At 45.2% G+C, this 10242-nt stretch overlaps 1 protein-coding gene across 1 annotated transcript; it reads right to left on the bottom strand.

Annotated features, from left to right (window-relative positions):
- Positions 1-2330: 2330 nt before the first annotated feature.
- On the bottom strand, positions 2331-9791 carry LOC149363088 (uncharacterized). Its single transcript, XM_089573362.1, has 4 exons — positions 9682-9791; positions 6673-6740; positions 5902-5982; positions 2331-3207 (listed from the first exon to the last, which is right to left on the bottom strand). The coding sequence occupies exons 1-4, from the start codon at positions 9749-9751 to the stop codon at positions 2353-2355; spliced, it is 1074 nt and encodes a 357-aa protein (XP_089429488.1). The 5' UTR covers positions 9752-9791; the 3' UTR covers positions 2331-2352.
- Positions 9792-10242: the final 451 nt, after the last annotated feature.

The raw sequence follows: 10242 nt of genomic DNA, 5'->3' as shown, positions 1-10242 counted from the left end.
CTGACTCTGTAGTTGTGCTGTGTCGGTTTCAGCTGGAAGATCAAAATGCTGCTGTGGTTCAGAAAAGAACATGTCAAAAAATTCGCAAGAAAGACCCGACCGCGGCGGCCGAGTTTCGATGGAGGCGAAACGCAAGAGGCGCCTCTGTGCTGTGCGATGTTAGTGCACGATTAAGATCCCCAGGTGGTCGAAGTTATTCCAGAGACCTCCACTACGGCACCTCATTCTCTCTTTCTTCTTTCACTCTCACCTTCCTCCCTTCTCTTACGGCGCGGTTCAGGTGTCCGCCGAGATATGTGAGTCAGACACTGCGCCATTTCCTTTCCTCAAAAAACCAAAACCAAAATGTCCCCAAGAGTCTGTAAGAGACTTCATAGCTTGCATAAAATAATTGTCATATTTTCTAATAAAGCTTTTCATCAAGTGGAATCATATTTCAACACATAACGCAACATTTTTTTTATTTTCTTCAAAGGAGGAATAATACTTACTCAACATTTAGTTATGTATGTCAACCAGAATTTCGAAGGCTACACTTTGCAGAGGTGTCCTATTTCACGCGAAAATTTTGTTTCGTTTGCAGTGTTACAGTGTTCACAAGGAGTATTTGCCGCTCAAACGTGAACATGGCTCCAGTCCCGTTACTTTATATTTTCCAGGATCAATCACGCCAGGATGTAAAAAGTTTCACTTTAACCACCGCTGAGAAAATAAAGAGGGCTAAAGAAAGTAGAATATTTTCTGGTTGAGCCGGATTTTTATTGCCGTCACGTAAATTAGGCCCCAGTGACGGTTATTTTTTTTCACTTGAAGATGTCGTTTAGTAATAAATAACTCATTGCCGGAAATAATGGAATGAAAAAAGGAACAATTTATGAGACTGTTCGGCGTACTCAGCAAGTGGAGCGCACACAGAGGCTACGAATCTAGTCCTAGTCTTGCGTTGTCTCCTTTCATTTCTTTTTGCCACTCTTTTTCTATTCATTCCGCTGCAAAATAAATGGGGCTCGAGCAAAAGACGCCGGAAACAGCCGATTAGTGAATGTCAGCCATAATATACCAAAGGTTCAAGAAACCAACTATATGAGGCTATTTGTAATGAAATACCCTCACGTCAGGTTTACTCGAAAAGTGCCTCTTCATTTCCGGGCTCTAGATTTATTTTTTGTAGAATGCCGGGGAGAAATATTCCGCTATATGCGCATGGTTTTCTGAAGAGGTACTGTTCCGGCATGGACTTCTCCGGCACGCAAGGCCTCAGCTGCTTCCTGTGTTTATCGTGTTAAAAAAGCTCACGACTTTGGCATCCTGGGAATCGTTAGCATCCAGACATATGTTTGCCAAGCCTATAACTTGCTCTCCCTGCTCCATTTGAAGCGCCTAATGATTTTTCGATTAGAACATATGGCCGAAATGACAGTTACATGAAAAACACTTTCGCTGCGAAGAAATGCTTCTTTTGCGAGCCTCTGAAGGCAGTTCTTGATTTCAACACAGGGTGGCAAGTTCTGGCAGTTTCAGTGTACCAATGGACCAATGAATTTTGGTCCACAAAGAAAGGCCTCCGCCGCACGGCGCATATTGGTGCATGCGAAGGTAGACAATATACGGGTGTCGTGAAAAATCAGGAGCATGACTGCTTATCGACTAATCAACGGCGTTTCTTACTTTCCTTCCTATTTTAAGACCTTGAAAAATCAGCTTCTTACCCAGAAGAACGCAACAGCCCCAAATTCTTCAACAGCGTTCGTGCAGTTAGTGCGTTAGTGCAAGTTCGTGCAGAACACAGGAGGCATTATTAAAAAAAAACTCTGAAATAGTAATATGCAAGAGAAATTCAGGAGTCACATCTTGATCCAGCTCTCTTCAGGTCGAGATAGCCATGATCATTTATTAACTGTTCCTCATACCAGATATTTTATATTGAAAGATGAACATAAATGGCATGCCTTCTCCCACCAATTGAAGACGGTTCTCAATTGAAGAAATTCGTAAAGCGACATGGGCACTTCACAAGTATACAGTCTTCAAGTTTTGATGTCATCACTTGTTTTAAACAACCCCGCCGCGGTGGCTCAGTGGTTACGGCGCTCGGCTGCTGACCCGAAAGACGCGGGTTCCATCCCGGCCGCGGCGGCTGAATTTCTTGAAGGCGAAATTCTAGAGGCCCGTATGCTGTGCGATGTCAGTGCACGTTAAAGAACCCCAGGTGGTCGAAATTTCCGGAGCCCTTCACTACGGCGTCTCTCATAGCCTCAGTCGCTTTGGGACGTTAAACCCCAATAAACAAACAAACAAACTTGTTTTAAACAAATCTTTGACATCATATCTTCAGTTTATTTACCACCTTCTTTATTGCGGCACCTCATTTTCAGCGTAACCTCCGGGTTGGGGCGCCGGCTGGAATTCACCGCCCGGTTGACCTTCGGGAACGAATTCCGGCTGCGCTACAGGGGGAAATTCTGGCGCTGCCTCGGGTTCTGCTTCCGGCTGTGCTTCTGGCTGCGCTTCCGGTTGTGCTTCCGGTTGTACTTCCGGCTGTGCTTCAGGCTGTGCTTCTGGCTGTGCTTCAGGCTGTGCTTCGGGCTGTGCTTCAGGCTGTGCTTCGGGCTGTGCTTCAGGCTGTGCTTCGGGCTGTGCCTCGGGCTGGGCTTCAGGCTGTGCTTCTGCCTCGGGCTGTGCTTCTGGCTGCGCCTCAGGTGATTCTTCAGGCTGCGCTTCGGGAACTTCCGGCTCTGGCTGAGCTTCCGGCTGCACCTCAGGTTCTGCCTCAGGCTGTGCCGCCGGTTCAGCTTCACCCTGACCGTCTGGAATAGTTTCGGGCTCTGCTTCTCCAGGCTGCGGAGTTGGCTCCGCTTCCGGCGCACCTTGAGGTTGGTCTTGAGAATCCTCCTGAGACGGTTCCTCGTCAGGCGATGAACCTTCCGGAGCGGCAGCCAGCTCGGGCTGAGTCTCAGGTGCGACTTCCGGCTGTCCTCTGGGGTCGGGTACGGGTTCTGGTTCAGTTGGGACTTCAGGTGCCACCGCGGGTTCAGTTACAGCCGGCTCGGTTGCGGCTTCGGTGCTAGGCTCTGTCTCAGGCGTAGGCTCAGGTCGGCCCCTTCCCTCGGTGCCGGATCCCTCGGTGCCGGGACGTGAAACAGACCAGCCAGAACTGTCTACCACGCATCGGCCATTCTGACACTTGCCCGTTCCCCGGAAAAGGGCCTGAAAGCGAAATCCAAAGTGAGAATGCAAACACGAATGTCATGTACCAGCAAAATGTTTTGTAGTTTTCACTTAGTCAATATTTTATGGCCGCGTTGAGAATAAAACTCTCCTGGCAGCCTCTTGAAATATGCCGTGCCTTAGCTAGGCGCACGTTGCTCAAGCAATGAACACAGGGACCGGGTTTGGTCGCTAGCAATATTTACTTGAGCCGCCTGCCTTTATTTCGGCTAGAAAGGACCAAAGCTGCAAAATGTGAAAATTGATTCGGAACATCTGGATATCAACCACCCTTTCTCTCATACACACAAAACAAGGAGAACCGGTTACTAGAACATGTTGCTTCAAAGCTAACGACACTTCTTGCGTTTTGCTTAGGCAGCATGTGCGAGCTAAATGTAAGAACTAAATTCCTCGAGATTTTTTTTTCTTCTGAAAGCCTAGTATGCTGACGACGAGTGTAGCGCGTTATCTCTGCTGACTCTTGCCATCCTATATTATTGCTATCGCTGTCATCATCTTTTTTAGATCGTGATTTTGTACGACTTTCCTTTTTTAATACTTTACATGATTAAGTGAAAAATAAATGGGAACTTAATAATGCTGAAGACGCATATCTGCATCAGCTGGGTGCACTTAAACCTTAATTTGGTGTTACCGGACAAGTTATGCAAAAGGAGAGCTCCATATATCCAAAAGGATATTAACGGAAATGTTTTTTGGGTATTCTCGTGTCGCCCATCTCCCTCGTACCAAACTGCAAAGTTAGTGCTTAGGTATGTACCTGTGCATGCACCACAACTTAAGTTAACGCAGTTTACTACAGACGAGGCACGAAAACGCTGCTTTTACGGGTAATGGCAATTAACTTGACGTAAATCGCTCCATACAGAGCTAACACAGACTTCTTAAACTGCCATTTCCTGCAATAGTTACATTACAGCCACCGCAGTGGCTCGGTGGTTGTGGCACTCGACTCCTCGCCCGAAAGACGCAGGTTCGATCCCGGCCGCGGCGGTCGCATTTCGATTCTGGCTGAATGCTAGACGACCATTTACTGTACGATGTCGTGCACGTTACAGAACCCCAGGTGGTCTAATTTCCGGATGCCTCCACTACGGCGCCCTTCATAGGTTGAGTCGCTTTGGGACGTTAAACCCCCTTAAACTAAGCTAAACGAGCTATATTATGCCATCGTATGCTTGTCTCAGAGCAAACTGCAATAAAAAATCCGCGTACTGATAAGTACGCATTGAAGGGCGAGCACTGCATATCGCTTTAATATACGGCAGCTCCCCACTCACCCAAGCAGATTTGCAGGCTGAGATATTTTGAGACACTGAGGACGATTCGAAGATGGCTGGTATTGACTGAGCATCGCATTCTAACGGAAAAAAAACCGGAGCTGATATTGGAGCTCTCATAACAAAAACAGGTATTACCGTCTCCAGTAGTTTTTGGAAAGAAAGCACAATGAGGTCAAAAACGATTTTTGTAAGCGGATCTCCAAGGCTGGACTACAACACTATTAGCTCCCAATTACGTGCCACGGTGTACAATGCGTTGTTCACATCAGGATATTGAAATAATTTGCGGGCATAAAATGATCCATTGCTATATTAAAATTTCTCATCAGACCGTAATTACGTCCTCTACTGCGAAAGAAACATCAACCTTGCCACAATGAGTGCTTCGACGTTGTACTTTGCTTGGACTTAAACAAAAGGCCTGTCTGTCTGCTTATTGTGTAGATAAAATACATAAATCACAGATAGTTTCGTAGTAGATTCCTACTAGGGACAATAACTTTACAAAGTTGCACTGCGTCCAACGGACGCAGATCATATACAGTTGATGCGGTGACCTAATGACGAAGCATCCGCGTTCTGGAAGATTACAATAAGGAAAAGTAAAAGTAAAAATTTCTAAAAAGTGCTCGGAAAAGAAAAAAAACGCCTTGATGGCAAAGCCGTTATGATGATTAGTGCGGCATAGCGTTGATCCAAGATCTCCTTTCCTCGTTCTGATGCACATCGCCGTTAGCAGAGCTAATTTTTTCTTTCTTTCGCGGTACTCTTTTTGCCCTCACATGAATTCCAATCCGCAATACCAGAAACGTGACGGAGAGGCTGCTTTAAGAAATGCATTATGACAGACATCGTTTTTTTAGTGTCTTTTTCTGTGTGCTGTCTTGCTGCGGTTGTTTTGAACAAAGACGCCAGTGGTCTGCCGCAAAAATTGCAGTCAAAAACACTGGAGCGTTTTCTGCGAGTTATTGCGCATGTTATTGCGCATGCGGTTACAGCCCAAACACGCCGCTTAATTCGCACAATGAGTGGTAGGAAGCTCGCTGATTTTGTTTATAATGCAGCGACTAGATTATGGCGGAGTTTTCTCCGTGAAGGCCAAACATTTCTTAGACTTCTTGTTCAGCAAAGCTTCAAGCTGGGGACGACTAGAGCCGTGATTCCTGCTTGTTCTAAGATTACTCGTCGCAAGCTGTGAGTATCCCCAGGAGTGTTCATAGGTTAGAATTTTACAGAGAATTTCAAGCTTTTCAATCGTCTTAGCTCGACAGGCGCAAGATAATCTCAGCGTGTCTATAAATATTTTCGCGCTGTATGCGGTGTATAACTATGATACTGGTACCTTTACAATAAAGAAAATTGTACCCAACAGAGCATGTTTACTTACAGCGCATGGTTCTCCATCAGCTTCATTGACAGCACGGACGGGAAAGCCTTTGCAGATGTACCGGCAACGCACCCTGAAAGGCTGTATTTAAGAAAATATGGAGCAGGTTTTACACATTGTGAATCAGTGGCCTGTGCCTTTGTGACGCACAGAACGACTTCAGCTACTGTGTCTGGTATTTATAAGCTTAGACCCCTGTGCGCTAATATGCTACTGAGGCCTAATTAAATTTTATAATAGCTTTTCTAAAACGGCAAACTTAGATTCTGAAGAAATATAAGAACAAAATTAGTGATTAAGAAATCATGCAGAAGAACGCGACTGCTCAGAGCGCATGTTATCATCACCATTATCATCATCAGCCTGACTACGCCCACTGCAGGGCAAAGGTCTCTGCCATGTCTCTCGAATTAACCCTGTCCTTTGCCAGCTGTAGCCACCGTATCCCCGTAAACTTCTTAATCTCATCATGTAGCACTAAGTAACTGTTAGAACTAAAGCCGTGATAATACAAACCGTAAATCCACATTTTAATGTTATCAAAGCATTTAACCACTCTCAAAGCAATAGGTCTGGATTCAGTAGTAGAAATAACTTTTTTCAATGGAGACATAGCTTATGTTTTGTCTGAATTAGTATGTGGGACATAAACTATCGGTATATGTTTGACACTCCACTGCTACATAAACTTACATTCCATTTCGTAATGCGTTCCTGAGTGGTGTAATTAAAGTTTTAAAGTATATAGAAGAAATTTATTTCACTACTTACCAGCTGAAGGTCGAAAGCCCTTTGGCATCTTGCGCTACCTTTCCCATAGTTGCTCCAGCTAGGCCACTCTGTAATTAAAATTTTAGGAGAGTTTTGTTTCCTGTTGAGTAGTTTTATTAACGAAGATAGTGAAATAATAACAAGTAAAAACTGACTGAGAAAAATCTACCGTTATACCATATAAAGATAGCGCTTTGTTTATCAACGAACTGCTTCCTGCCGGTTACCACTTTCGGTAGTTAGTTTATGTGCTCTTAGCAGCATACTTGCCGCCCCCCCCCCGCCCTTTCCACCTCTCCATGTGGTCGCCTCATTGTAAACGTCATCGGCTAAAGAAATGATGTGTAGAATAGATCACGCCAGCTTGGACGAAATAAATGCTTGAGAGTTACATTGATCCTTTCCACAAAAATAGTGTTGTAACACACTTTTTAGCATCCGCGAGTGTGAAGCAGTTACTGAGCAAACCTCCTTGTTTGGTCCCCCAAATGTTTGACATTGCATTATACGTTGCCAATAAGGAATTTTATAAGCCTCAACGCTTGATAGTGCAGGCCATTTATTCCGCGTTGTTTCTAAGGGACGGTATTCCGGGCTTTTCAGGAATGCCCGCCGCTAGTTTTCAAATATAGGTTTTTTGAGGCAAAGACAAGCAATTATCGGCAAATAACGCTAGTCCATGCGGACGTGAAAAAAAGGCGTATAGTGTCATCTAGTGAAGTTTTTGACTAAATTTCTGATAGTTACCATTTAACTATTCTCTATAGCCGTCTGCTGGTAATTAGTCATTTGTAGCTGGCCGTTACTAACAGCGATATCAGTTTTTCTGATTTTTTAAAACGCGATTACTTTGGTCGCTGTGTCTGAATAAATCCGCCTTTTCAAAAGGCCGCTTTGCGCAAGCACGCCTCTTCTCCTCCAGCTCCACTGGTTGAAAAAAAAAAAAATCAGCTCCAACTGCGCATGCGCAGTTCATGTTAGTGACAGGAGCACTCCACAGATGGCGGCAGTTGCCAAGCAGAGACTTGCCACTTCGCAGGTGCAGCTGGCCCCTCGCGGAACCTGATCGCGCTTGCGCCACCCCGTGCGTTTTTTTTTTTAACCCGTAGCAGACGAATTTCCTCTGCTCCGAAGAGGGCGCCACTTCTTGTGACGAAAGCGCATTTTCAGAATCAGAATCAGAATATATTTATTGAACATCATGGCGATGTTGGGTGCACCGGCAAAAAGCCAGTGCACCCAGCACCCAGCACCCAGTGCACCCAAAAAGCCAGTTTGGCCATTTCACGCGCCGTTTGCAAACGGCGCGCCAGTGGAGAGCATAAAGCGAGCCAAATCCGACTCGCCGTGACGAGGTACCACGAGATAATCTCTGTCCCGCCCGCGCAGCGGTTGTCTCCGCTCCTCGCCACTTCGCTGGTCCATCCCGGGCGGGGAAGCGATTGGCACGTGGTACCTCGTCACGGCGGGCCATTCCCGCAGGCGCCGGGACTTCGAAATGCGCCAGAATTGGCCCAAAGTTGTAGATCCACAGCAACGAGGGTATTCATGTTCTCCTGATTATAAAACGTGTATGGTTATTACTAATTCGTGGCTACAAATCTCAAACTGCTGTCAGAGGCCTATTAAAGTTAAAAAGGTATTCAGATTTCCATAAACCACTTCAGTAGTCAGCATGATTCGCCTGTTTTTTCAACGTCCAGTAGCGATTGTATTACTGGCAGCAAAAAGCTTCTTTTTACATCAGAAATTCCATTTAAAAAAACACAGCCGGGCTTCACTGAAGCCCCTGGTATATAACACCAGCATTGTCGCGAAATTTTTCGATTACATGTGTCGTTTTAAGGTTTTGCTAGATATTATAACAAAAAAGTCAGTGGATTGCGCCGGTGGAGTCGACTAATCGAGCAATGCAAACACGACCATGAAATCTCTGCTAGAAGTCCACCATAAAATGTTCACTACTTGCGCTAGTTTCAACAAAAAGATTATTTCGCAACTTTTGCGAGCCAAAGTACGCTGTTTCAAGGAAGCCGGGTAATTGATTATCTTGGTGAATGGACGAGCCGAAGTCTTAACAAGCCACAGTCAGCGAACAGTAGTGGCCCAGAGCATCTTTTTCTTTCGAGTTGGTGCAGGCAAATGCAGACATTTAAAATCGGCAGACTGTTCTGACTGGCTTCGCTTTTAGATACTCATCTTGCGCTTTTGTAAGACACCAGAAAGCCACTGGTGTGCTTTAACTTGCATCCTTAAGTCGAAGGGGCTGCTGTATAGAAACAGCCACTATCAGGTTTAATTCTACTTTTCCTCTCTTTTTATTCGAAGCATATTGGTAAACTTTGTCTATCTCTTGCTTTCTTATTTTTCAAATTTTGTTACAATGTAAACGAGCCGTATAAGTGACCTACCGTTCATAAAATGGCCACACCATACTCGCTGAAAAATATGTCAGAACTCGCTTTGAAACAATCTTCACTTTTATTTTGCTTTCAAAATCATATTACTGCACCAAAGTGCAATCTTAGAATGAGCGTTGCACCTGTCGTGAATGATATTACCAGCCTCTGGAGGTGTTTGTACCTCTCTGTAAACCTGCACCTTACACATTGGGAAGGCATTAGGTGACCCCCAAACAAACAACCACTAGAAATAAAACTTCCTTTCTCTTATCCAGAATTTCTTTCACGGGCTAGGAGATAATTTGTGAAAATATGTTTTGGCTGGCGTTCCGGGCGTGGGGAATAATAATTTCACTGACTTTTCAATAAAACAGGCGGGTAATCCACTTACTAGACACAAATAAAGAGAGTGGACGAATACGTAGATTGTATTCACCTAGCACTTGGATCATTTATTGTTAAGATGTATCGTAATCGACGCCAATACAAGTGAATGATCTCGGAACACCTGGCAGTACTTTCTAAAATGTGCTCTGCTATGTCTTGACTGAAGAAAATGGCGCACGGTTAGTCCGCTTCCCGGCGAATGCAGTGCCAAAAAACTCACTGTGGGACTCTTCGGCGTTGGCCACGACTACGGCACCCACAAGGAGCGCGAACAGCACGGACGTCCTCATGGCGGCAAATCCTTGCAGCGAGTGTAGCCGAAGTGAGAGTGCCGGCGCATCTTATAAGGTGCATCGTCTCCGAGGGACATCCGGGCACCCCTCCGCTACAGCGTGAGGGAATCAAGACACGCCCTTTTCTCTTCCTGCGAAGCTGTCGTACCTGGAGACGCGGCAAAGAAGACGGGATGAGCGGTTGTTAATAGAGGCACTATGTAGCAATGTGCAGCGCCGGCCTTGAAGCCGTTTTCAAGATTGTCAAAGATTGAGCGGATGTAGCGCCTTTTTTTATTTTTTTAAACATCATAGCGTTGGCAGTTTTGAACTTTTTTATTATTTGAAGAAAGGGCATTTCAATCCGCACAACCAACGCTTAACAACCAAAACCAAAATAACTAAAACGGCCCCATTACAGAGGAACGCATACGCGTGCGTTGCTGCTGTAGTACATATCTCACGAATTATTAGCTTCAATGCGACTTACCGCACCCAACCTAACACAA

The sequence above is a fragment of the Amblyomma mixtum genome, chromosome 2 (assembly GCF_055824585.1).
Source record: "Amblyomma mixtum isolate Tamu chromosome 2, ASM5582458v1, whole genome shotgun sequence".
NCBI lineage: Eukaryota > Metazoa > Arthropoda > Arachnida > Ixodida > Ixodidae > Amblyomma > Amblyomma mixtum.
The sequence above is the reverse complement of the archived record's forward strand: the minus strand, read 5'-3'. Positions and strand labels throughout refer to the sequence as shown.